This window comes from Suricata suricatta, chromosome 10 (assembly GCF_006229205.1).
Source record: "Suricata suricatta isolate VVHF042 chromosome 10, meerkat_22Aug2017_6uvM2_HiC, whole genome shotgun sequence".
In the NCBI taxonomy this organism is placed as follows: Eukaryota; Metazoa; Chordata; class Mammalia; order Carnivora; family Herpestidae; genus Suricata; species Suricata suricatta.
Window position 1 is genome coordinate 57,227,730 of NC_043709.1, and position 25,623 is coordinate 57,253,352.

Below are 25,623 nucleotides of genomic sequence, written 5' to 3' on the forward strand. Positions count from 1 at the left end.
CCGGGCCAGGCCCTTTATAGCCCCGGCCCCCGTGTCGTCAGCGGCCGCGATTGGCTGCGGAGCCAACAAAAGAGGCAGCGCTGTCATCCGAGGCGAGAGAGGGAGCCGGAGAGAGCCGAGGAAAAGAGAGAGAGAGGGAGGGAGAGGGGGGGGGAGCGAGGGCCCAGAGAGAGATGAAGAGACAGAGATATTGGGGTGAGGGAGAGGAAAGGAGGGATAGAGAAAGTCAGAATCAGAGAGACCAAGGAGAGACGGAAAGATAAAGGGGTAGGAGACAGATCAGAGACAGAGATAGGAAGAGCAGCAGCAAGAGGAAAGAGAGAGACAAAGGGGGAAATAAGAAAGTCAGTGGGGAGAAGACAGAGAAAGGAGAGACTTAGCTTGAGAGACAGAGATAGAGAAGGAAAGACACTGGTAGAACTAGAGGGACAGTTAGAGGGGGGAAATCAGGGACAAAGACAGGGGAGAGAGACCAGAGAGAGGAGAGAAGTATGGCCAGACAAGAAGGAAGAGATGGAGGTCTGTGGAGCCAGACCACAAGAGGTCAGGGATGCAGAGGGATGGGAACAGGGGCAGAGGAACTGACAGGACAGAGACCAGAGCCCTGGGAAGGAAGGAGAAGGAGAGAAATCTAGAGACGGAGGCTTGGGAGATGCCAAGGGAGCCCCTGAAAAGGCAGGCACAGAAGATCAGGGGAAGGCAGAGATGAGAAGACAGAGACTCCTGAGGGAGGGAGAGACAGCACGGAGACAGGTACAGCCTTGGTGGGAGTATGGAGAGCCCAGGGGACGAAGTGGAGACTTTGAACCCAGAGGAGCCCCAGCTACCAGAGGTAGCCCAAAGAAAATGTTTAAAGAAGCCATGGAGGGCAGCATCAGGCTGGGCTCCCTAGGGGCTCAGAACAGTGAAATGGGAGGAAGGGACATGGGGGTTAGCAAGGAAGACTAGGAGAGAAAGAGTCCAGGGACTATCTGAGCAGGTGGGAAGGTGGTGGGAAGCCCTGACCCAAGAGGGAGTCTTAGAACTGGGAAGAGTGTGAGCCTGAAATTGAGGCTTGAAAGGGGTAAAGGAGTCAGCAGGCTGGAAAAGGCAGGAACTATGGACCACTGGGAATCACTGGCAGAGTGGAGGAAGCAGGCCAGAGACCACTTGCTTGCAGCAGAGGAATCTGGAACTGAATTCTTAGCTACACTGTTGCATCGGCAACAGAAGTGTGAGAAGGCTCTTGTAATTGCAGAGAATGAGAGAGAGAGGTCTGCCCTCAGGTGTCCTGAGTTGGAGACAGCAAGTTGCAAAGGGAGAAACCTAGATGCAATGCAGGACCAGCCCTAGCTTGCAAGTGTGACCCTGGATACAGCCAGAGGGTAGAGTGGAAGAGAGCTAAAATGCTCCGGAGGTGCTTGACTTCTGGTTCTGGATTCTTCTTCCCAGTCCTCGGTTTACCCACACTTATTTCTTGAGTCCAAAGTCCTGGAGGTCAACAGACAGCCAATAGATTGAAAATGTTTGAAGGGATCAGGTCTTGCTCATTTTCTGGTACACGCAATGTTTTATTAAGTAACAGGATGATCATTGTTGGGCTTCTCAGGCAGAAAAAAGAGACACTTGTTTCCTCTCTGGATTAGAGCCCAAGAGAATGTCTTGAAATGGAACACTAGGCATAAGGACCAACTTGGGTTGGGAGCTGGAGTGAAATGAGGGAAGAAACTGGAGGTCCAGATGTGAGGCAGGAAGGTTGGATAAGGATCAGGAGGATGAAGCTGGGGAACTTTGAAGAAATGAACCATTTCCATGGAGAAGAAAACTAAGACTGAAACAGAATGGAATAAATTAGACAGCTTGTTCTCTCTCTTGGTTTGGACCAAGACATGGGCATCTCAACATTTCATCAAGTTTCTTCATCTATAAAATAAGGATCATACCATCACTCCTCAACAAGTTGTGAGGATTACATAGTAATCAATCAGTCAATAATGACCTTCATGCGCTCCTTCTTCATGATTCTTTCCTTTCTGATCTCTTAGAGCAGTGATTGCCTTTACTACATATTCTGGCATAGCCTGTTCTCCAAAAATGTTTCTTTGAGGTAATTTCCTCAGTAAAACTCCTTGAGAGCAGAGGTTGTATCACCCCTTTCTCCTTCCTCGGAGGGAGCTGCCTAGCCTTCACTTCCTCACCAAGCATGTTTCTAATGGAAGGTCTTGAAGAGATGCAAAGATAAATGACTCAGCCCATTTCCTAAGGAAACATCTATACTGGACAGGACACTAGGTAAACAGTACCAGCCAAAACTCCAAGACAGATGCCTCCTTGATATTTCTATCTGGATGTCCCGAGGTACCTCAAATATGAGTTAAATATGATAAATAGAGAATTCCTTATCTCCCCTGAAAACGTGTCCCCATCTTGCTGAGGCACATTTTCATTTTCTGAATAACAATCATCAGGCCAGAAACCTGGAGCTAGACTTCACCTTTCTCTTCTCTCTTGATCAACTCTGAATCTTTGCATAAATTGTTTCCTCGTCTTAGAACAGCTCTCCCTCCTATCCCACTCCTCAGTTTCTTGGCCAAATTTATTCTTTCTGCGGGTCTCAGTAGAGAGATTATATATATATATATTGTTTGTTTTTTATTTATTTTTGAGAGAGAGAGAGAGACAGTGCGAGCAGGGGAGGGTCAGAGAGAAAGGGAGACACAGAATCCGAAGCAGGCTCCAGGCTCCGAACTAGCTGTCAGCACAGAGCCCGATGCGGGGCCCAAACCCATGAACCAAATCGTGAGATCATACCTGAGCCGTAGCTGGTCGCCCAACTGACTGAGCCACCCAGGCGCCCCTTAGTATAGAGATTTTAGACATGTCTTCCAGAAGTCCATTCCTGACTCCAAAGCCTAGAGTAGTTGCTCTTCCTAGCTACATCTGCACCATTCTGTGTGGTATGGAGGTTACTCTCATATAGCTTCTAGACTAAAACCAGGCTTCCTGGATTCAAGGTCTAGCCCTTCTGCTTACCTGGCTGTGTGAACATGGCTCTTTATACTCATCTGTAAGATGGGGATAACAATATTCTACCTATTTCATAAAGTTATGAGAATTAACTGCCTTAAAAAGATTTCTTTTCCCCCCCTCTGACACACAATTCTAAATGAGTTAATTAGTCATTACTATTACCCCATTTATCACCCTTACACTGTGAGTGGGACCCAAGGCAGCATGAAATTCTTCCACCTAAGTGTTCCTTAGCTCCTTTGAACGAAGAATGAATGAACCCCGCTAAGTGAATCTGGTCAGAGCCGGGTTGAGGGGGAGAGAAAATTGAGTATTTATGGCCACGAGGAGTTATAAGTGTCTGCCAAATGCCAGAGAGCAAGAGTCAGGAACAACTTGTGAGATAGAAAAGATTTCCACCTTCTGACTTCTTCCCCACCGGTTCCAGAACGAAGCTTAATACAATGAGTGGGCAGGACTGCCATCTGGTGGTAGAATCTGGAATTTTAGCTCCTTGGAGGTGGGACTGGAACTGCTGTTTTGCTTTGCATACTTTAAATATTTTCACTTTAGATTTCTAGTCCAAGAGTTCTATATCATAATGCATTAAGCCTTGTTTTTTTTTTTCTCCAGCCCCTTCTGCATCTTGCCTCTATCCTTATTTCCCTCAAGCTCGGTTACTGTTGGGTCCCCCTAAGCTGCGGGAACTAACCTCTGGGAGGTCTCTTTCAGGAGCTTCAGACTTCCAGCTGCTCAAGACCCAGTCCTCAGGAGGGGGCCCTGTAGGCTTCAAGGAAAAGGAGCTGGGAGAGAGGATCTGGACATTTAGATCTTTTCTCATCCCCAAACTGGCTAACCGGGGTTTGCGGCCCCGCCCACTGTCTTGGTCTCCCAGGCAACTGTCGTCCTGCCCTGGGTGCCCCTCTCTAGCGTTACCCAGGCAACCTTCAAGGCCCGCCTCCTGCAAGGTCCTGACTGGTTAACCGCAAATGTGGGTCGGGGCCTAAGGGAAGGCTTTGAGGTTTGAAGGCTGCGAGCTGCCCAGAGAGAAGCGGGAAGTGTCCCAGGGGGAGGAGTGAGGTTTCAGGAGCTACTGGAGGAAAGAGGAGCTCGGGTCTGTTCCGTCCTCAGGAAGAGGAACTGCAGGTCTTGGGAGCCGGTCACCAGGGTTCAAGCCAGAGACACCTGGGCCACTCTCGGAGCCGGAGACACCAGAACGGGGGAACTTCTATAAAGAGGAGGGACTCCTGCTACCAGGGACCCCCACCCCGCAGACTACCCCGCATACCTAAACCGCATTGTCCCTTACAGCTGGGTCAGTGGGCAGCAACTCGGAATCCCTAATGCCATCTCTTCTCACTTTTTCCTCCTAAAGGCCCTATTTTTAGGATCAGTGGCTCATTCCCCGGCACCGCAGGGCTTTCCAAGGAGGGGAGGGACTGGGGTCATTGAGAAGCTGCTGAGGGGAAGGGACTGAGGGGCTTCCCTACTAGGCTTGCTTCCTCCTTCCCCTGCCCTCCCAGCGTGAGCCTCTGGGAATGTGGTCCGGGGAGACTATTCTGGGCTGGAATGTTAGTGGAAAGGACTCCGCCCAGGTCTGTGCCCACAAAGCCTGAAGCCCCCAGGGAGGACCTCACTGTGTAATTACCATCCTCTTCCACACCAGGTTCTAAACCCTATAATTATCCTGCTGGATCTCCTAGCAGGCCTGTTAACCTCTTTAACCCCAAGGCCCTTGAAGAGAAGTTGGAGGTCAGGAGGAGGGAGCCAGATCCTTTGTATCTGGCGGAGAGCAGGTGGAGGTGGAGTATACCTGGGGAACTCTGAGAATCATCTGGAGTCACGTCCTCCTTGGCCCACTGGTCTTCCGGAAGACACCCCTACTCTACCCCCCTCCCCTTCCCTTAGGCCCAGCCCTCCAATCCCATAGGTGCACCCTCTTCCCCACTTCCACTCAGTCTCCCCAGGCTTCTCAACAATTGTTCCCTCTCCAGGACCAGGCCTGACATGGGGTCCTGCTGGGGGCCATGGCCAAGGCTGCCCCCTTGCCAGTTTGGCCAGCATGAGGCACCTGCTGATCCAAGGAAAGGAGGGGTCTGAGCATAAAGCCGTTCTCCTTTTCCAGGGACTTCAAAACGCTGGTGGGTGTGCTGACCCAGGAGGTGGGCTGCCAGCTGAGGGGAGCTGGAATATTCAGAGGGAATCCAGTGTCTAGGAGAGGGCGGTGGGCGTCAAGGTGGTTGCCAGATGAGGTGTGTGTGCGCGCGCGCGTGTGCATGTACTTGCGTAGCGATGGTGAGGGTGTGCGGATGGCCAGAACGTCTGGGTGGCGTTTGGGAAAGGGAACCAGAAATTAGAGATGTGAGGGCAGGACAGATTGCTCTGGGCTCTGCCTGGCGGTGCCAGCGACCCCCACCCATTCAAACCCTGCATCCTCTCCTCACTTCTAGGGTCCTGGACTGCGAAGCCACATCCACATCCACGGGAAGGGGGTCTACCATGTGAGCAGGTTGAGCGAATCCTCCCCAAGGCCTTCAGTGCTCTCTGCTCCCCTCAGCCTATGGCAGGTGGCTCCCAGCACCCAGAGCTTCTCTTTGGCACACCCCTCCCCACACTGTTTGTTGTTTGTGCCTACAGGCTGTAATCACCTTGAGGGCAGCACTCATCTCCATATAGTCCCTGTGCCTGGCCAGTTTAGGCTTTCAGTAAACTGATGGATTCATGGATGGATGAAGGAATGCCCCAAGGAACAGAAGCCTGAAGTAGCTACCCCGTCCCAGCATTGCCTCTTCTCGTTGCTCCCATGTTCATATCGCTCCATCCCCGGGGACTGGTTAGTTGTGTGGGTCTGTGATTCTCAGGTGGAGACCACTGCCCTACTGAGCTGGCCCTGCACCAGAGCCACACAGCAGCTGACCTCCTGGCCCAGGCTGTGCACGAGCAGGCTGAGGCCACCTGCCCTGCTCATTCACCAGCTGAGCATCTGTACTGACCCCACTGGCAATAGGGAGGAGCCTGAGACAGGAGCCAGGCAAGGCTGGGGAGAACGAGTGGCCAGAAGTTGGGCCCAAGGAGCAGGGAAAGGAACAGGCAAGAACTGAGTCAGAGTGTGAGGATGGAGCCCAGGTGGTGGAGGGGGCGGTGGGCTGGGCCCTGGGGTTTGGAATGGGGCTCTGGGCTGAGACCAAGGAGGGAAGGAGGGATGGAAGGAGGCTGAATTGTCCCTCCCAACCCTTTCCTTGGCCACCTCAAGTGGGGTGGAGTCCAGATATTTCTCAAAGCAAAATCAATTTCATTCCCATGAACCCCAAAACAGGGTAAGATAAAGGCTGAAGGTAGGTAACAAAACTGATTCCTTTAATTTCTTCTGCAATCCTCACAACTGCCCTGTGAGTTTTCCTCTTAACAGGGAGGAAGCTGAGGCTCAGGAAGTGTGAAAGTTTGGCCAAAGTCCCCCCATTCTTGCCTGCAGCCTGTGTGGCACCAGGGCCTCTGACCTCAGGGCTCAGGGCGCATGCTAGAGGTGGGCGGGCCCCCGGAGTCTGTGTGTCTGATACCTGCCACCTGCAAGTGGCCCCTGAGCCTCCTTTCCTTGCAGAGAGGATGTAGGTGATTTTGGCAGTGATGGTGTTCTTCTGGGTCCTAGGGTGCTTTGACCTTATCTTGCCGAGCAGCGGGGGATGGGGGGAGTGGGGAGGGGCAGTCAGAGAGGGCCACCACCGTGACTCCACCAACCATGGCATCTCTGACTTTGCCCTTGTTTTGATCTAACTGCGCAGTTCTGGAGCTGTCATCGAGCACCCACACCTCCCTTATAACCAAAGCCGGGCCTTTGGGTTTAGATCTCAGTTCCCTAATTCAGACCCAACCTCCTGACCTTAAGTTCTAGCCCCCACCCTTTCTATCCTCTCTGGTGAAGGGATGGCCTTGATGCTGATGCACCCTTTGGTTTCTCTGTCTCCCACTCCTCTTCTTCCTCCTTCCCACCCTTTCCTTGGCATCTGCTTTCCCCTGTCTATTGCTCACCACACCATACCATGCCTCCCCTTCCCCTATTCTCTCCTGTATCTCCCAGCTGTCTTCAACTCTTGTTTTCCCTTCTCTCTCATCCCGTCCTTCCCAGTCTCCTCACACCTTTCTCATGTTCCCCACCCACACTGGCCTCTGCAGGTAGCAGCTCCTAGGTCATGGGGCCTCTCCTACCAGGGCACCCACAACTTATCCTTGAGCCAGCCCCTCCTAGTGGGGTTCAGGCAGGCGCAGGGGGTACTGGGTGGAGGGGAGAAGGTATGCATGCAAGCAAGCAGGTGCTGGGCTCCTCATGGGGATCTGGGCTTCAGGGGGCCTCGGGCTCTGGGGAGGGGCAAGGGTGCCCACCCCGGCTCACCAGCCAGCAACTGGTGCCAGGAACCCAAGGGACAGCAGCATGAGCCAGTCAGGGCGGATGCATATCTGGATGCCAGGCCTGTGGAGTAGGTGTTGGAAGCTCTGAAGGACATGATGTGAGGGGGCAGGTCCCAGTCAGCTGCTTCCCGACTCAGAAAGACACAGGGCTGTATGCCGACTTTTCCAGACTAGGGGGTGGGCCATGTGTGTGTGTGTGTGTGTGTGTGTGTGTGTGTTGAAAAAATATATATGACATAAAAGCTACCAGTTGAACCATTTTTAAGAGAACAGGTCAGGAGTGCCTGGGTGGCTCAGTCGGTTAAGCAACTGACTCTTGCTTTCCGCTCAGGTCATGATCTCAGGGTTTGTGTGTTTGAGCTCTGTGTTGGGCTCTGGCTGGGATTCTGTCTCCCTCTCTCTGCCCCTCCTTCTTTCAAAATAAATAAATAAACTTAAAAAGAAAGGAGTCCACTTCAGCAGCACTAGGTACATCCACTGTGGTATGCAACCATCATGGCCATCCATCTCCAGAACTTCTTCATCTTCCCAAACTGAAACCCATTGACTGCTAACTCCTTGTTTCTCCCTCCCCCAGCCTCTGGCAACCACCTTTCTACTCTCTGTCTCCATGAACTTGACTCGGTGTGGGCTTTTCTTGCCATCCTGCTACCAGCACCACACTGGCTGTTCTCCGGGGGTCTCTCTGACCCTACCCCACCTGCCATCTTCCCTGCACTATTATTCTTCTCCTGACATTCACCTCAGCTCCGCCCCTGCCCACCTCACCTGGATGTTTCCACCTTCCTCTCCTCCCTTCTCAGGCCCAGCAGGTGCTCCAGATTCTGCCCTGACATTGTTCTGGAGAAGACCACCCCATCCAATGGTCTTCTCTTGTTTCTCACCCAAATTGACCTTTCTATACGATTTGATGCTTCTGGTCACTGTCCTTCCTGCTGTGAAGTACTCTTTCTCCCAACCCTCAAAAGAAAGTGGAGTAACACAGGCCTTGAAACCCTAAGAGATCTGGGTTCAAATTCTAACACCGGTGATTACTGGTTTGGACTCTGGGCATGTCATTCCCTGTCCTAGAATCTCGGTTTCCTATCTCTAAAACAGGACCAATCATACAGATCTCAAAGGGTTTTTCTGAGAGTCAAATGAGCTAATGTGTATAATGCTAGTACTGAGCTGGGTAGCATGTGTGGGTCCTACTCTACAGCTTCCTTTTCTTTTGGGCTCCTTTATTGCAAACTGGTCCCTTCCACATGTACCTGAAACATAAGGATTCCCTGCAGCTCTGTCTTTGTTTTCTTCTCTTGCTCTGGTCCTCACCTATCTATGAATTTAAAATCACTTTTATCTCTAGTTTGACTACTCTCTCCTGAGTTTCACATCTCTAATTCCTGGTGGATCTCTCCACCTGGACGCCCCTGTGTGTGCCTCCTGCCTTGGGTGAACACCACCTCCTCCCCCTGGTGCCCAGGTCTAGAAGCTCTGAATCATCTCAGATTTCTCCCACTTATTCTTCCCTTCCACAGGTAGGCAGTCACCCAGTCCTTTATTTGCCCTCTGAAATGCCACTCAGACTTCCCTTTCTTCCAGGGTTCCAGCCTTCTTTTCCCTTCCTTCCCTTCCCCTCCCCTTCCCTTTTTTAAGTAGGCTTCACCCCCATCACGGAGCCCAATGTGGGATTTGAACTCACAACGCTGAGATCAAGACCTGAGCTGAGATCAAGAGTCAGATGCTTAATCTATGGAGCCACCCAGGGGCCCTGTGTTTCCAGCCTTCATTAACTCTCCCTTGGATGGTGGCAGTGATGTCTCAACTATCTTATGGGTCACCTGCCATTCATTCCTCCTTATTTCAATGTAGCACCAGCCCCAAGATAGATCATCCTCTCCAAAACTCCCCCCCACTCCCCACTGCCTTTAGAACATTTCCCATTGCCTTTAAAATATTGGGGTGCCTGGGTGGCTCAGTCCATAAAAGATGTGACTCTTGATCTTGGGTCCTGAGTTTGAGCCCCACATTGGGCACCGAGTTTACTTAAAAGAAAAAAAAAAATACCTGACACAGCCTTCTAGGCCCTCAATTGTCCTATCACCTAGACTCTCTGCTTTTTGCTTCATCTGTTGCGCTGTGACGTATTCCAAAGCAAATACAGTTATGACATCACTCTTAAATATTTTAGTGTGCATCTTTAAAATAGAGTAATTTTCCTATATAATCATACTATCATCATAGCTCACAAAGTTATTTTCTCACGTCTAATTGTCAGTCCATATTCAAAGTCCCCCAGTTGTTCTCAAATGTCTGACAGTTCGTTTGTTCAGACAAAGATTTAATCAAGGACCAAGCGTTATACTTGGTTATTATGTGTCTAAAGTTTCTCAGTTGTGACTTCAGACCACTTTCCCATCCATTTTTCACCACATCCTTCCTAAGCCCTTTGAGCTAGCCAACCCCAGCCTGCCCTGGACTTTTAAAACTCCTCCTTTTTTTTACACTTGGCTCTTTCCTGGTCCCAGGAACTGAGAGCTTCTTTCTTTATCCTCTAAAGTCGTCTTAGAGAGTACCACCCACCTTTGTGATACAAAATCTCAACTCTCTTATTTCTCTTTTTCCTCTAGGGCAAAGACACCACCTGCCCCTCCCTCTGAGCTTGTCCATTTACCCCAGGGGTTTCTGTCTCTGCTCAGTGTGGACTTGGGTCTGTCTGCTGGCTGAGGTCAGTGCCATGGTCTTTCTTCTCTTGTCCGCCCCCTCCATCTCCTGTGCACAGCACATGCCTGGCATCTAGTGGCAGCACAATAAACAGATGAATACTTTTTTCCCCCCAGCATCTTTGCTTCTCTTCCGCTGCCTGCCTACTGTGATAAGTAGGGAGCAAGGTCCAGAATGGGCTTGGTGTGCCTTGCCGGAAGGCTGTGATCCTGGAAACTGGTTCTCAGCCCAGCCCAGATCTCTTTCCTTTTGCTGTTAACAGTTTCTTTTCTTCTTTGTGTACACATACTAAGACTCAGGGAATGGTTCTTAAATCAGGACCATAAGAACTTAGGGAGTGGGGCCCAGGCTGGGGGAGCGTGGAGTAATGTCTGGTTCTGTCCTTGGCCGGTTCACACAGCTCCTTCTGGGGTCCACCATGGCACACAATGGAGGGGGCAGCTGGAGGCCGCGACCTCCCCTTCCAGCCCTCATCTGGCTTTGCCCCCTGGGATGCGAAGTGCTGCCTGCTGGTATGGGATGGGGAGATGTCACACCAGCCTCACAGTCCTCCTCCAAGGCCTCCACCTGATAAGAAGTGGTGGGAGCACGGACCTTGTCAACCCATCCGCAGAGGGAGGAACCAGCCTCTGACGCGTCCTGATTGACTGGCTTCCTCCCGTGCTCAGCCCACTACTCCAGAGCCCCAGAAAATGGAGAACGGGACTAACAGAAGGGGGACAGGAATACCCACTCTAGAATGTTGGGGGACTCCCAGGATGTGAAGCCAAGGACTTTCTGGAAGTGTTTATTCTGACCCCACCCGATCTCAGGGATCTAACAGCGCCCTCTGCCGACTCGGGGATGGGAGCGGGGGCTTCAACAGAGATGGAGCCAGAGGAAGGTGGGCTCCGGGTGCAGGATGAAGCGGCCTCTTGAAGACCATCTCATCACCTTGCCTCAGCTCGGTCGCCCGGCCCGGGCGCTCAGAGCGTAACTTCGGGCCGCTCATCCCTTCTTGGCTCGCACGGGCTTCCTCCGCTTCCCTGAACCAGAGACAATCGGGCGCCGCTCAGTCCCGCTCTCCCAGTCCGCGGTGGTGTGGGGACTGGGACGCCAGAAGGGCCCCAGGCACCCTGAGGTCCTGCCCTCGGTGGCCTCCCTTCGCGGAGGTGGGCGCCGCCTTTCGGGTAGGGGCCACGTGGCCTTGGCCGGGCAGGGGGCTCGGCCCTCCCTTTGCCGGCCGGGTGACTCAGGCCGCAGCTGTTCCCGCGTCACATGAGGGATACAGGCGGCCACTGGGCGGGGGAGTCGGAGGGGGAGGGGGCTGTGGCTGGAGGCCGGGGCGGGGCCGCGCGGCGGGCGGGGCCGCAGCCGGGGGGCGCCGCTAGAGAGCCCCTGAGCGGCGGCGGGAGAGGAGCGCATAGCCTCGGGGAGCCCAGGTGAGGCCTCGGGACCTACGGCCGGCCTCGGCCTGGGTGGGTGGTCGCTGGCACCTCCCTCCTCCGGGGCTCAGCTCGGGCCCCCGGAGATCCGCCGTGCTCCCGGGCGCTCCTGAGGCCCTCCAAACTTTGCAACTTTGAAAAGTTCGAGAGGCCCGGGCGGGGTGCGGTGGCGGGCTGGTGGCGCTTCTGTTTTGGGGGTGGTCAGAGCGCAGAGGAAGGCGGCTGGGGGTCGTGCTAGGCCGAGGACTTTTTTTTTTTTTTTTTAGGGGGTTGGCGGGGTGGGTGGGGAGGGGGTGTTGAACGCCGGGGCCCTGGCGGGCAGAGGGTGGGCGTCGGGCTCCGGCCTCTGTCGACGCCCTCGGATCTGCCCCAGGCCCGGGAGGCTGCGGGGCGTGTCCGGGCTTCGCGGCGGCCGCCCCCACCCCTCTCCAGCCTGGAAGAAGAGGGGGCTGGGAGACGTGGATCCGACCGCGGGTTTCCGGGTGGGAGGGGCCGGGAATGGGGGCCGAGCAGGGAAGGCCTCGAGGGCCGGCAGGGAGCTTTGCAACTGAGGTCCCCCTCGGCCTGTTCAAATCCCCCTGTCCTTCCCTCTGCCCAGGCCCGGCAGCCATGGCGGTAGAAGGAGGAATGAAATGTGTCAAGTTCTTGCTCTACGTTCTTCTGCTGGCCTTCTGCGTGAGTGGGAAGGGGGGCGATGGGGGTGCGCTGGCAGGGTGCGGGGAGACCGGGATCCGGAGTGGTGAGGGTTGGGGGGCCAAGAATGAAGTCAGCTGGAGACCAGATGTGGAAGGAGAGCCCGGGGAACGGGCCTGAGACAGCAGGGCCACCCCACCCCCTCCAGGTTTCAGGGACCTCTTAGGCTTGTTTGGACCAAGAATGGACAGCGTGGGTGCGCAGCACCCTCCCCCTCGCCCCTTCTGGCCCTTCCTGTCTGGTGACCCAACCACTTGTGATACCGGGCAATGGGGCAACCAGCCAACGGCTGGCCTGATGCTATCGCCTTGGGGCTTCCCTCTCCTCCCCACCCTTCTCTCCCCTCTCCTCTACCCCCTCATTCCTTTCCATTCCCTCATTCCTCTCACTTTTCTTGGCTGCTTCTGGGTGGGGAAGGGTTCAGCCTGCCACAGTTTGCTCCTGCCCTGGGGTCCTGGCTTGAGAGGCTGCTCTTTGTCCAGGGAGGAGCTCACCACTCTTGCCTCTTTTCCTTCTCCCTTCTCCTCCCTGGCCTTGTGGGCCTGAGGAACCTGAGTCACAGCTGACTGTGGCCATTGGAAGATAGTGAGAGGTCAGTTCTGGGAGCCCTGAAGGCCCATAGGAAGCACCCTCTAGGTTAGGAATATGTGTCTTGGGGTCAAGGCTTTCTGGGAACTCCTCTTTTGGCATTTGATCAAACTGTGGGGCAAATATGGGTCATCCTCCTCCCCCACAATCAAAAGGTTCCTGGAGGTGTGAGAATCTGTCTCTGGGGTGGGGCTAAGTCTGTGTCCCGGGTGCAGCTGCTGCCCTCTGTTACCGAGGGCTGATAGGTTGTGGGTCCGGCCTAACCCTGAGCTGCCCTCCTCGCAGGCCTGTGCAGTGGGACTGATCGCCGTGGGTGTAGGGGCCCAGCTGGTCCTGAGGGAGACCATTGTCCAGGGGGCCACGCCTGGCTCCCTGTTGCCCGTGGTCATCATTGCAGTGGGTGCCTTCCTCTTCCTGGTGGCCTTTGTGGGCTGCTGTGGGACCTGCAAGGAGAACTACTGCCTTATGGTCACGGTGAGCACAGCGTGGGGTCAGCATGGGTGTCTGGGACTGTTGGGAGGGCACTTCTATCGTGGGGGCTTAGGAGGTGGGTGAGGAAAACCTTTATGCGGGAGCTAGAGGCTGGCTGGGCCATAGCAGGCCACTCTCACCGAGACTCCAAACCTGACCCCTGCCCGTTGTGCCTGCAGTTTGCCATCTTCCTGTCTCTTATCATGCTGGTGGAGGTGGCCGCAGCCATTGCTGGCTATGTGTTTAGAGACAAGGTAAGCAGGGAAAAGGGGAGGGCCCTGTCTCAGAGGTTTGGCTGCTCTGGGACCTCTGTGCCCTGAAGTTTGACCTCAACAATGCTCCTTCTAATTCCCAGGTGATGTCAGAATTTAATAAGGACTTCCGGCAGCAGATGCAGAATTATCCAAAAAGCAACCACACAGTTTTGATCATGGACAAGATGCAGGAAGATGTGAGTGAGGTTTCTGGGGGCAGGGGTAGTGGGGGAAGAAGATTCTTATCTTCAAATTGAAGGTGGGTGTTCATGTAACAACATTCTGGCTGGCATTTCTCTCCTGCAGTTTCAGTGCTGCGGGGCAGCTAACTACACAGACTGGGAGAGCATTCCTCTCATGCCCAAGGGCCGAGTCCCGGACTCCTGCTGCGTCAATGTCACACAGGGCTGTGGGATTGCTTTCAATGTGAAGGACATCTACCACGAGGTAGGGGAGAAGCTGAGATAGAAAGGAACTTGGGAAACCTGGGAAATTGGTTAGGAGTTGAGAGGGACCAGGGATGGTGGTGGAGACGTGGGGGCTCTGGGATGGGGGGCTGGTATCTGGGAATGCTAGGGGTGGGGTGAAAGATACAGAGTGTGTGTGTGGGGGGGAGACTGATGGACCCAGGAGGCCGGTGGGAAGTTTCTGATTGTGTTCTTGGCTTGTGTGGCTACTACCCTTCAGGGCTGTGTGGAGAAGATTGGGGGCTGGGTGAGGAGCAATGTGCTGGTGGTGGCTGCAGCAGCCTTGGGCATTGCCTTTGTGGAGGTGAGAGGCATCTTTTCGACTCATTCTGGGGCCTGAGGGCAGTAGGGGCAGTGGGAGGAGGTGCTGAGGAGGTACTGGCCTGGGGATGGGGGCCCTGGTTGTGTTTGGGGTCTCTTGGGTGGGTCTGGGACACTTTGCCTTTCTGACTCCTCTCCACCCCTCTGTCTTTACTTTTAGGTACTGGGAATTATTTTTGCCTGCTGCCTCGTGAAGAGCATCCGAAGTGGCTATGAGGTGATGTAGGGGGTCTGGTCTCTTCAGCCCTCTCATCTAAGGGAGTGGGGTAGTACACTCCAGGTTTTTCAATTAAAGTGATTATTTTTTCAGACTGAAAAAAGAGTCTCAGTTTGTATTGAAGAGTAATACTTTATCCCTTCCCTCTCCTCCTCCCTGTTCCTGTCCTGTGGGACCTTGCTCTATTTGCATGTTGGGCAAGAAAGGCTAACTTTGGGGGCAGGGTGGGGGAGGGGTGTTTAGGAAAGGCAGATTTTGCTGAAGGCATTGGTGAGGCTGCCAGTGGAAGGGGGGTTGGAGGCCTTGGCCCATTGCACTCCCTGTCTCCTAGCCATGTGCTGCAATGTTCATGAAGGCGTCTCCTACAAAGGTCAGGGGGTCCCCACCAAGGTTCTACCTGGGAGAGGCCAGCCCAGATATACCATGGGCATCTTTTCCCTGGCCTTCTGCCCACCTCGGAGGGCCCAGCAACTCCCTCCCTAATAAAAGGGACAGGCTGGTGATAAGTTGCTATGACACCTTTGTGGCCAGTATCCATCCTTCTTGACTTTGAATAGCTAACAGAAGACAACTGAACTGGGTACTGCCTTTTTTTTTTGTTCAGTGAAAACCACCCAGCCTGGCCCTGACCCCTCTTCACCACCTTCTGACCCTCCCAAGAAAAGCAGGTAAAGGCCATTTGCACTCCCAACACTGAAGTGCAACCTTCCTCCTTGTAGAAAATACATGCCCAACAGTGACATCTGGTGGCCATTCTTCCATGTGCCGCTTCAAAGAACACCTAATCACAAGCTGTCCCTTTAGCCTCTGTTCCCCTTCCCTGGGTAGTTGCTAGTTGTTTTGCAGGCACTAAACAGGCCAGAGACCCTGGGCATTAAGTCAGCCTAGGTGATAGCACCTAAATGGGGTAAGTCTCCCACTGGGCAACTCCATTTCTGCCCACTTACAGTGCCTTTTTTTTTTCTTTTAAACAATACACATTTATTCAGTACTACTTTTGTGCCAACACCAGGCAGTACCCAGGTGGGGACAGACACAATCTTCTGCTGGAAGGCTGGATTCAGTAGACTGCCTGGACAGGCTTGGGAAGGACCCAAGTAAGCACGGCATCCACCAGGCTGGCTGGCAGGTAGGAGGCCGGCAGCCAGAGCAGCTTGGCGTCCCAGCCTGGGCTGTAGCGGGTTCTGGGGTGACGAGCAGTCAGGGCATGCTCCAGGCACCAGCTCACCTTGGTCAGGTCTGGGTCACAGATCAGGTTCATGATGCGCCGCTGCACTTTCAAGTCTGCGGTCCCGGAGGTGATTGTAATCAGGGTTCCTGTCCCCCTCCAGCCTGTCTCAGGCCCTATCTTGTGGGTCCTGGAGCTGGTCCCCAGTAGAGGTGAGGTGGATCCTTAGTCCTCTCCCCAGTTTGATGAAGTGGGCAGTTTCCACAGGGCCTGGATGTTCTTTGGCATCTCATTCTCCCTCACCTCCTCTCTGCCCACCTCCTCCCAGCAGGCTGGTTTAGGATGGGCCTTTCTGGCACTCTCATTTCTCTTTGTACGCCTCTGTGTGGGCCCAGATACTCACAATTGGTGAGGAAAGCCTCCCCGTAGTGGGCCTGTGTGTTGGGAGGTAGCCGTGCCCAGCACTCATGCAGTGTGTCCTCCAAACTCTCCAGGTTTGTCACAGGGGTTCGGAAGAAGCCAGGCTCCACGATGGAGACTCGGATCCCGAAAGAAGCCACATCCCGCCTGGATGGGAGTAGACAGATGTTTCTGGTTTCTTTCCTATAGGAAAGGGATCTTCTGGGACATGGGTTTGGGGGCCAAAATGGGGAAGTTATCATAGGCCAGGGACAGGGGTCCTGATGGTAAAGGAGATCCCTGCTGTCCTGGGACAGGTATTTTCGAGGTTTGTTTTCCTTTATGGTCTATGATCTAGAGTGGGGGGGAGGGGGAGTCAGTAGAGTTCTTGAAGGGGCAGGCAGTAAATATTTTTGGCATTGCAGTCCTGAAAATTAATGGTGTCAGGTAGATACTTTAAAAAAAAATAATGTGTGTTTATATTTGGCGGGGGAGGGGCAGAGAGATAGAATCTGGAACAGGCTCCTGGCTCTGAGCTGTCAGCACAGAGTCCGATGTGGGACTCAAAATCACAAGCTTTGAGATCATGACCTGAGCTGAAGTCCTAACCGACCTAACTGACTGAGCCACCCAGGTACCTACCCCAGTACTTAAAAAAAAATTAAAAAATAAAAAATGTTTATTTTTGAGTGAGAAGGACAGAGCATGAGTCAGGGAGGGGCAGAGAAGAGGAAGACAGATATGAAGCAGGCTCTACTTTGATAGCACAGAGCCCGATAGAGGGCTCAAACTCACGAACCTGGAGATCATGACCTGAGCTGAAGTTGGAAGCTTAGCTGATGGCCACCCAGGTGCCCTCAGGTAGGTTCTTCTATAATCACTTACAGTGTAACCGTTTAAAAATGTAAATACCATTATTGGCTTGTAGGCTCTTGACCAGATTTGGCCTGAGAACCAGTTTGCCAACTCCTGACCTAGAAGAACCCCATTCTCTAGGTCCCAGAACACAGCGTGGAATATTGAGTGCTGGACATGATGGGTGTAGACTGGTATTTGCTGGAGAGACTACAGGGATACATCCAACCCCCTTGACATGGATACAGAAATCCAAGTATAAAGTATGTGTTCCATGATGCTGATTTGGAAAATTAAAAGACCAAGGGATAGGTGCCTGGGCGGCTCAGTTGGTTTTGTGACAGACTTCATTTCGGCTCAGGTCATGATCTCAGTCGGGAGATTGAGCCCTGGATGGAGAACTCTGCCCTGGGCATAGGGTCTGCTTAAGATTCTCCCTTCTCCCTTTAAGCCTTTTCAGCTTGCACACACTCTCTTAAAAAAAAAAAAAAAAAAAAAAAAAAGACCAAGGGTATACAATTGAAATTCTTTGCTGAATGATGGTGACAAAGGCAGGCTTTCAACAGAAGGTAGGCTGGTGGAGGGGGCACTTGTACTGCTCAGAATTCAGGCCCTGGTCACACGTGGTATTTATCCAGGATCATTTGTGCTCTCATTGGACTTTGAACATTGTTTGTTGGTTTGTTTATTTATTTTTGAGACAGAGAGAGCATGAGCAGGGGAGGGGCAAAGAGAGAGGGAGACACAGAATCTGAATCAGGCTCCAAGCTCTGAGCTGTCAGCTCAGAGCCCAAAGCAGAGCTCGAACTCACAGCCTGCGAGATCATGACCTCAGCTGAAGTTGGACGTCTAACCAACTGAGCCACCCAGGTGCCCCTGAACATTGTTTAGAGATGAGGGGTGGGAGAATGTAACGATCAGGCAAGCAGACTTGGGGTAAGTCCCTGCATTTCCATTAACTAGTTGTGTGGTCTTTGGTAACTTGGGTAAGTTATATCACCCTGAGGACATGAATACCTCATCCCTTATAAGGTTGCTGGGAGAAATAAATGAGAAAATGTTCTATAAAGGTACTGGCTCATCCCAAGCAATAGTCATTATTATTAATAATTCTACTAATAATGATAGCAGGCTTCTTGGGGCATTTTCTACATGCGAGCCTCTGTTGGGGCCTTACGTGTACCTCATTCCACTCACAACACCTGTGAGGCAGGTCTTCTCGTTCTGATTTAACAGATGGGGAATAAATTGGGGAAAAGAGAAGTAACCTATCAAGGTCACAAAGCTCCCATGAGAGAAGGCGGGTATTTGAAGCCACAAAGCTAAGCCCTCAACTGTCTCCTCTTCAGTCTTCCAACTCTAGCACTTTAGTTATCTTTGCAGGGGAGCCCAGGGCTCTGCACCCCTCACCTCAGGCTGTCAGAGAAGGCCTCCAGGCCAAACTTGGAGACGCAGTAGCCCCCACCATTGGCTGCTAGGCGACCCAGAACACTGGTGATGTTGACCACCCGGCCCCGGGCCTGCTGGAGCAGGGGGAGCAGGGCAAGGGTGACCCCGATGGGACCCAGTGTATTCACACTCAGCACCCGATGGAAATCATCCCGTGTGAGCCACGGTGTGGGCCCGATGATACCAGCCACACCAGCATTATTCACCAGGCCAAAAAGCCCTGTGGAGAGATGAAACAGATACCACAGAGTAGGTAAGGCGTTACAACACTCTCTCCTGATCACTCTTCCTTCCCGCGCAGTCCCTCTAGGTTCCCGCGGCCCTGTGATTGAGGATCCTGCACCATGAGCCCGGGGGCCCCAGTGCTACTCACCTGCTTCCCCAACATGTGTTTCCACCCACTTGGCTGCCCGCTGGACACTCTGGGGCTCAGTGACATCCTCAGTGAGGATCCTGCACCATGAGCCCGGGGGCCCCAGTGCTACTCACCTGCTTCCCCAACATGTGTTTCCACCCACTTGGCTGCCCGCTGGACACTCTGGGGCTCAGTGACATCAAGCAGGGTGGTGTGGAGGCGAGAGGAGGCCACACGCTGTAGGTCCTCTGCCCCTGAGGGGGTCAGGCAGCTGGCCAGGACTCGGAAGCCTCTCTGGTCCAGTCTCAGTGCCAGAAGCCGCCCGAAGCCTGAGTCACAGCCGGTGATGAAGATGAAAGCGTCGCTGGCGGGCAGGCTCTGCCGGTCCCTGAGCAACCACAGCGCTGCCCAGACCAAGACTCCCAGCAGCAGAGGCAGCCACATGGCCAGAGCCCAAGTGACCTGCAGGTGGCAGCCGAGGCTGGGCAGGAAAACTTGTCTAGTTTACTCTGGTTCTTAAACCCTTGCCCCGAATATCCTCCCGAGCTGGAAGTCCGGTCTGAGCATATGGAGAAATTATCTGCTGGGTGGGAAATTAGCAAACTATGGCTCATCTAAGCAAAGTGAAGACGAAGGCAGACCCTGTACTTGTGGCTAACTTAACTAAAATCAGATTAGCTGGGTCCTGCGTGCAGGCCGGCTGCACGGGAGCAGAGGGATCTGGTTCGAGGTCACTTCTCCTGCTAAGCCAGGAACATCTAAATTCTCTCAATGTAAACTGGGCCTTAGTTTTGGAAACACATATGGGGTAAAGAGCCCCGCATTCAAGCTCCAAACTTACTGTGTGATTCTGAGTATCTCACTGCTTCTCTGAACCTGTTTTCTAGTCTACCCTCGGGGCCAGCACCCACCATGGCCCACCTGGGAATTGTGGAGGCTCAGAGGGGGTAATGTCTGAAGAAACACGCAACACCTGAATAGTCCTCTCAGCACCCAGTGCCCAGTGCCCTGCTTACCTCCTCTGGGGAAAGCTAGCAGGTCGTATAGTGCCTGCAGTTCCTTCTTTCGCTTCGTTTGAGAGGCTTTGCTCCCAGTCTTCCCAGGCTCCCACACCAGCTACAGCTAATGCCAAAGTCCGCAGTTGACGGACTGGGTGTCAGAGTATTAAGTGTATGCGGGTGTGGGGGAGGGGCTGGGAGGAGGGGCCGGGGAAGCTGGAGCCTGGCAGTTGAAGCCAAGGCTTGGCACAGGCCAGGCATGCCCGGCCCCCCTTCTTGGCTGTCTTTTCCAGCTGGGGTACCTGACCACCTCTGTCATGGACTCCCAGGAGGAGGGATATGCAAGGATGGCAGGTACCCCTCTCTGTTGGTGACTTTGGACCTGTCACTCCTCCTTTTTCCAAGCCCTGAAGTGCCCCCATGCCCAAGAATTAATCTGCAACCTGGTCCAGACTCATGACACTGCTTAGCACCAGGCTGGGGGAGGCCATGAGCACGTGGAGAGGCAGAGAGCCAAAGCCGGCACCAGGCCTGTTCCCCGTCGTGTTTCTCCTCTGCAAGAAACTGAAGTCCTGTGTTAGGAAGCTTGGGGCAGGGCCTCCTAACCTTCTCTGGGGAAACGTCTACCCTCTGCTTATCCAACATACACATGCACCAAGCCCAAAGAGGAAAAGAGGGGAAGCTAGCAAGAGGAAGCTAGTTCCAGCCTCTAGCCAAAGGGTACCTGTTGCTTAGGGAAACCGTCTTTGAATCTTCCACTCCTACCCACCATGCTGGGCTAGGAGCTCTTTGAAACATACCACAGAGAAATGGAGCCTTGTGTTTTATTCTCCTCTCCTGCCCCCATGGGGGAGGTAGGAGGGGTGGGGCAGAGGACAGGGAAGAGGGGCTAGGAGGAGGCCGACTGCAGCTGCCCTTTGTACACGTATTCCAGTGCGGTGGCAATGGTGCGCATGTCCAGCTCGATGCTCCGAGCCCAGTTCTCCACATCCCCGATTTCCTGGGAAGGGGAGGAGGTGGGAGGACGAGAATCAGGGTGAGTAGAATGTAGCTCTAAGGAGACAGACGGGGGCACTTTCCATCCATCCCCTAGAAAGGGCTTTGCCTGGACCCAGCAGCTACTTTGATCTCTCTAGCTTCTCTGACACTGGGGGCATAGATGGTATTTCTGGGACCATCCCCACTTCCTTTTTAACCTGAGGCCTGAGGTGACCCGACTCGAGGCATTTAGCGGGGGCCCAGGATGGGGCCTGTGATGTAGGGAGTGTGGCCTACCTTGAGTGCCTGATTGAAGTTCTCCACCATCCCGATCCACTGGCCTGTTTGCTTGGCAAACTGGGCAGCCTGGACCTGCAGGGTCTTCACCTCATGGTCCAGCTTTCTCTGGTTCATGTAGGCCTGGGCCACACTAGAGGTTGGAAGAGAGATGAGATCAACTCACCCAGCTGGTGGGGAGTGGTCTCTAGGACTAATATTCCACTGTAAGAGCAGGAGGCCAGCCAGGAGTCAGGCTGGGGAAAACATGATTTTGGCCATTCTTAGATGTGATGCAAATAACTACTGTACATGCAAATGACCCAGCTTCTTCTTCCCACTCCCAGGACTCCCAGGAGAACCTAGCCAGGAGCTGACTAGAAACTTACCATCTCCTACCCCCCAAAGGAATTCCTGAAGCTGGGTGGGAGAAGGGAGGATTAACCTGGAGGGAATATCTCTGAGGAAGAAGCTGAGAAAATCCAGCAGCAGGGATACATCTGGCAGTGATTGGAAGCCCAGGGGTCTGTGCAAGAAGTTGGGAAGGGAAATTGGGCTCCTCCCTGGCTCCGGTGGGATGGGAGAGCAGCCCCCCTCCCCAGGAACTCAGGGTCAAGAGAAGATATCCCAGAGGCTGCCTCTTGGCTCTCAAGTCTCTCTCCCAGCCCTTCCCTTTTCGCCCACACAAATGAATGAACACACACACATAATCTCTCTCTTCCCTTCCTTCTTTCTGCTCTAGGCAGTTTTTCTTTTTGTCCTCAATCAAGGGTGGCTGCAGTTACCATTAATGCCATGAGGTTGGTGTCTCCAACCCTCTGCCCTGTCCTCCCCTTCCCCCAATCTTTTGAGAATTGTTCTCTCTTATTGGCTAGAGAGTCTTTCACTCACTATCCCAAAGCTCTAGGTCAGCTGGGAGACTCCACATCCGGTGTCCACCCTCCACTGGAATCTGTGGGGGCTGGAGGGGGTAAGGGGTTGAGGGTGGGTAGAGAGAGTGGGGAGGACACCTGACAGGGGCTGAGATAGACTGAGCCTTTGTTTTCCTTTCCAGGGAATGAGAGGACCCGTGGGCAGCAACACAAAACCCTTTCTAATCTGGCTTTGGCTTAGCTGTCCTCTAAGCTGAAAGAGGGGTGGCTCCTAGCAAAGGAAGAGAAGAGGGAGAAGCCTGGGCCAATCTCACAGCAGAGCCCAAGAGGCACCAATGTGGGAGGAAGGAAACGGGGCAGACCCTGTCCTTTTTTTTTTTTTGGGAGACAGCTTGGCCATAGTAGGAGGTAGTGTAGGAGCTGAAACAGTAATAGCGAGCTCCCAATGCTTCGAGATTCCCCTGGAAGTTCCTAAAATGCCATTTTTTTTTTCCTGCTGAGCTCCTACTTTCACACTGAGTGAAGGGAGAGGTCTGGAGGAGAGAGGGATCAGAGGCCCCAACCACAGCCTTCTTGTCCCTTAATCTTCTCCAGAGATGAGTAATGAAGATGACAGTCCCTGCATGGCCCACTTGGGTGACTCAGGCTCTGGATTCACAACCAAGTTATTCTACTTGGCCCGGTGTGGAAGGCATCATACTGCCCCTTTCCTTCCGACAGACATCATCAAATCATCATCTCAGCACTCTTCCAGGTCATTCAGGGCCCAGAGACAATATTTTTTGCTCCTTCCCAAGTTTTTGGTTGTTACTGGCATTCTCATATAGGACTGGCACAGGGGGTGGTCTCTGCAGACGGGGAAGGAAGGAGACAGCCTGGCTCTGCTATAGCTCCTGGCATATGCTCTGCCCTTACCCGCACCAGCTGTGCCATCTCTTTCCTGCCAGCTGCTCCCCAGGCCTGCCAGAGGGTGGGAGGTGGAGGAAAGGGTGGCAAGTTGTGGTAAAGGAGGGTGCTCTCCCTCCTACTGGAGCGACAGCTGGACTTGGAGGAGTGAAGGGAAGTGGGCAGATGGCATTAAGTTGTGAGCACCAGGGAAGTTATTAGGGGGAGGGGGAAATCTGGCTGCCTCTCCCACTACTGCTGCTGCTCCTCCTTGTGCAACGTTAGGGGTCAGAGCTGACTCAAGCCTCTCTCCATAAGCTGGCTGAGGGGAGTGGAGGGAATGAATGGAACATCTCATCCCCTCAACAGCAGTCTGAGGGCTAGACGTTGCCAGTGCCTAAACTTGGGGGGCGGGTGGTTGATGGGAAAAGGTTCATACCCCACATTGAGGTGATCCACCAAAGCTTCTGTCAGGCAGGTCGCTGCAGTGATAGCCTCTCGCCTCCTCTTCTCTGGGGGTGGGAGGAAAAGGGATTGGAGTGGAGACTTGGTTTTTTGAAGGGTGGTGCTGAAGGTTCACCACCCATTAATTACTATTCCGCTAGCTGGGGGAACACCTCAACTAATCTCCCAGCGCCAGCGTTGAAAAGGACCTTGCAAAACATAAAACAAGCCTGTTCATTTTATTTCATTACTTTTTTATATTTTTATTAAAAAATTATTTTTCTATACTTTTTGATTTTGGAGGTGAGCTAATTGGTACCCTGGGAAGGGAAGCGACTCACCCAGGGCCGCTAGGACAGCGCCTAGGACTCTAGACCCCCGGGCGCTATTTTCCCACAGTCTTGGCCTGAGGATTGGTAACTCCCGGATTCCTGGGCCAAATTCAGGAAACAAGAGCCTCACGCCTATTTCGGTGGTTTCAGGCCTCCAAGAATCCCTGCCCAGTCGGGTCTCAGCACCCTCCTCCCTTCAGGAGCCTCCCTTCCCACTTTCAGGACGCAAGGCTCTCTGGGCCAATCGGCATAGCGTTCCATGCGCAGGGGCGGGACCAGGAGGCGGGAAGACAGAGCGTGGGGGGCGTGGCCCAGAGGGGCCTCAGTGTTGCCCAGTGGTCAGAGGCCGTTGGCAAGGGAACTGGCTTACCAAAAAAGCGCCCCCACCCCCACCCCCGACGCCTATGCCCACTAGCCCGCGCCCTTCCCTGGATCTGGGCCGTTACTCGAGGTCCAGGCTCCGGCTGAGGCTAGGCCGCGGCGGGAGAGAACGGCGGACGGGGACATTCTGCTCACCCTGCAGCTCCTTGCGTTCGTTCTGCTTGGCCTGGTGTTCTTTCAGCAGGCGTGACAGCATGGTCGCGGCGGGCTGGGGGCTGGGCGCGCTCGGCCCTCTCTCCGACTCTGGGAGCTGGAACTGGTGCCTCGGCTCCCGCGGGGCCCGGGTCACGTGACCGCAGTGTCACGTGAACCCGGGACCGCCCCCTTTTGAGACCTAGGGTGGAGGGCTTAGAAGATATTGGCTGGAAACGAAGGGACTAGTAGAGTGTTAGGGGCAAGCAAGCTCTGTCTTTATTGGGGGTTCCCTTTTTGGTGCGCGTTGGAAGACATTTTCCTTAGTACGCATATTGCAGAGCTCGTTTTGAACATCTTTAGGTTTCAAGACTCCCAGGAGGGTTGGTACTGCCAGGCTATCCATTCTTGTTCCATTGTTGGGGGCTCCCTGGACTCATTGAAATTCTTTTCCTTTCCTCGGCTTTCGCTCCTGGCAGCTCTGGCGGGTTCTCAGTTGATTCTCAGCACCCTCCCTCTGGGAGGGAAAGCATTCCTCTCTTTTCCAGCCCTTTCTCTTCTCAGTACCCTGCCAAGGTTCCTCAGCTCTGGGTGATCATCGTAGAGAAGAAGCATTTTCGGCATTTCAAGCGGCCTCCTAGGGAGCTTTGCTAATTTGGCTGGCCATATGTGGTGAAAGTATAATCCCATCTCTGTCCTTTTGTGGTCAGGGAATGCGAACCCTTTCAGCCTGACCAGAAGAAAAAGTGCTGCTGTCACAGTAAAAGGTAAATCATAGAACACCTCCGTGAATTAAAGAGAAATGCTTCTGGGATTAACTCCAACCAGAAGAAACTGGAAACATTATCAACATATTCTTGCTCTTGCCATAATGTCGCTTGGTGCCCCATGCACTAATATGCTGGGTGACTCTGGGCAAGTTGCTTATGCACTCCGGACTTTGATTTTCCCCCTCGTAAAATAAGGGGCTTGGATTAAATCAGCAGCTCTCAACCCTGGCTAAACATTAGGACCACCTGGGGGAAGTTTTTGAAAATGCCTTGGCTCTAGACTAATTAACTTCGATCTCTAAGGAGTGGAGCCCAAGCACAAGTATTTTTTAAAAAGTTGTTTTGCTAATTCTAGTATACATCCAACATTGAGAATCACTGGACTCAACCATACCTAAGGCTGTTTCCAACTTTGGTATTCTCCCATTTTGTGATTCAGTTACATAGTAGAAAATTGGCCTCACTGTATCTACTTGCAGGGGAAGAGAAATGGGTGCTGATTTAGAATAAAACTTTCTTCTTGAGTTTTCTGAGAAAGAGTTGAGGATCACTGACTGATTGAGTCATTCAGCTATTTGGAGAGCAGCATATTAAATCCTGGGAGGTGTGGAGCCTTGTAAGTGTTAGTGAATGAAATGGTTAAGTGGTAGCAGAAAGCAGGACATTAAATGCCACCAAAATAAAAACTCTGAATTAAAATGTTGGACTGTGTGTGTCTGGGTCTATGCTTGTATATATGTACTTTCATTTACTTTTCTAACATTTCCTGAGTACTTACCGTGGGTCAAACACTTTA

At 53.2% G+C, this 25,623-nt stretch overlaps 5 protein-coding genes across 8 annotated transcripts in view; 2 read left to right on the forward strand and 3 right to left on the reverse strand.

Moving 5' to 3' along the window:
- The window catches only part of GDF11 (growth differentiation factor 11), a 9,689-nt gene extending 9,602 nt beyond the window's left edge, over positions 1-87 (reverse strand). The window contains exon 1 of the mRNA XM_029955464.1: positions 7-87. Within this exon, the coding sequence (XP_029811324.1) occupies positions 7-87 (81 nt within the window). The remainder of the gene's footprint in view (positions 1-6) is intronic.
- Positions 88-3,977: 3,890 nt separating this feature from the next.
- LOC115305155 lies at positions 3,978-10,202 on the forward strand. Its single transcript, XM_029955465.1, has 5 exons — positions 3,978-3,983; positions 4,036-4,303; positions 4,983-5,129; positions 5,439-5,489; positions 10,005-10,202. Exons 1-5 carry the CDS (start codon positions 3,978-3,980, stop codon positions 10,172-10,174), a joined length of 642 nt encoding a protein of 213 aa, XP_029811325.1. The 3' UTR covers positions 10,175-10,202.
- A 1,215-nt stretch (positions 10,203-11,417) lies between these two features.
- CD63 (CD63 molecule) lies at positions 11,418-14,638 on the forward strand. The gene is made up of 8 exons (XM_029954069.1): positions 11,418-11,519; positions 12,121-12,197; positions 13,089-13,277; positions 13,454-13,528; positions 13,630-13,725; positions 13,835-13,975; positions 14,216-14,299; positions 14,477-14,638. Exons 2-8 carry the CDS (start codon positions 12,132-12,134, stop codon positions 14,540-14,542), a joined length of 717 nt encoding a protein of 238 aa, XP_029809929.1. The 5' UTR covers positions 11,418-11,519; positions 12,121-12,131; the 3' UTR covers positions 14,543-14,638.
- An 829-nt stretch (positions 14,639-15,467) lies between these two features.
- On the reverse strand, positions 15,468-20,557 carry RDH5 (retinol dehydrogenase 5). 4 transcript variants are annotated; one of them, XM_029953419.1, is made up of 5 exons: positions 20,482-20,557; positions 18,894-19,342; positions 18,366-18,624; positions 16,105-16,268; positions 15,468-15,817 (listed from the first exon to the last, which is right to left on the reverse strand). In XM_029953419.1, the coding sequence occupies exons 2-5, from the start codon at positions 19,201-19,203 to the stop codon at positions 15,594-15,596; spliced, it is 957 nt and encodes a 318-aa protein (XP_029809279.1). In that variant the 5' UTR covers positions 19,204-19,342; positions 20,482-20,557; the 3' UTR covers positions 15,468-15,593. The 4 variants fall into 4 exon arrangements, with proteins under 4 accessions (XP_029809279.1, XP_029809278.1, XP_029809277.1 ...); XM_029953418.1 differs by lacking the exon at positions 20,482-20,557 and adding an exon at positions 19,776-20,475 and having other exon boundaries at positions 18,894-19,240; XM_029953417.1 differs by lacking the exon at positions 20,482-20,557 and adding an exon at positions 18,778-18,802 and having other exon boundaries at positions 18,919-20,475.
- Positions 20,558-20,565: 8 nt separating this feature from the next.
- Positions 20,566-24,231, reverse strand: BLOC1S1 (biogenesis of lysosomal organelles complex 1 subunit 1). Its single transcript, XM_029953421.1, has 4 exons — positions 24,061-24,231; positions 23,208-23,280; positions 21,033-21,165; positions 20,566-20,757 (listed from the first exon to the last, which is right to left on the reverse strand). The coding sequence occupies exons 1-4, from the start codon at positions 24,119-24,121 to the stop codon at positions 20,647-20,649; spliced, it is 378 nt and encodes a 125-aa protein (XP_029809281.1). The 5' UTR covers positions 24,122-24,231; the 3' UTR covers positions 20,566-20,646.
- Between the last annotated feature and the right edge of the window lie 1,392 nt (positions 24,232-25,623).

Bases quoted from the DNA above. Each gene is read 5' to 3' on its own strand.
- CD63 (XM_029954069.1), top strand. From the start codon at position 12,132: ATGGCGGTAGAAGGAGGAATGAAATGTGTCAAGTTCTTGCTCTACGTT. The intron at 13,726-13,834 runs GTGAGTGAGGTT...TCTCTCCTGCAG, and splicing joins TGGACAAGATGCAGGAAGAT to TTTCAGTGCTGCGGGGCAGC. The intron at 13,976-14,215 runs GTAGGGGAGAAG...ACTACCCTTCAG, and splicing joins TGAAGGACATCTACCACGAG to GGCTGTGTGGAGAAGATTGG.
- LOC115305155 (XM_029955465.1), top strand. The intron at 4,304-4,982 runs GTCAGTGGGCAG...TTCCCTCTCCAG, and splicing joins GCATTGTCCCTTACAGCTGG to GACCAGGCCTGACATGGGGT. The intron at 5,490-10,004 runs GTGAGCAGGTTG...TTTTTCCTCTAG, and splicing joins ACGGGAAGGGGGTCTACCAT to GGCAAAGACACCACCTGCCC.
- RDH5 (XM_029953419.1), bottom strand. From the start codon at position 19,203: ATGTGGCTGCCTCTGCTGCTGGGAGTCTTGGTCTGGGCAGCGCTGTGG. The intron at 18,625-18,893 runs GTGAGTAGCACT...ATCTCTCCACAG, and splicing joins AACACATGTTGGGGAAGCAG to GGCTTTTTGGCCTGGTGAAT. The intron at 16,269-18,365 runs GTGAGGGGTGCA...ACTCCCATCCAG, and splicing joins GCCTTCTCTGACAGCCTGAG to GCGGGATGTGGCTTCTTTCG.
- BLOC1S1 (XM_029953421.1), bottom strand. From the start codon at position 24,121: ATGCTGTCACGCCTGCTGAAAGAACACCAGGCCAAGCAGAACGAACGC. The intron at 21,166-23,207 runs GTATGAACCTTT...TCCAACCTCTAG, and splicing joins GTGGATCACCTCAATGTGGG to TGTGGCCCAGGCCTACATGA. The intron at 20,758-21,032 runs GTAGGCCACACT...TCCCCTTCCCAG, and splicing joins ACTTCAATCAGGCACTCAAG to GAAATCGGGGATGTGGAGAA.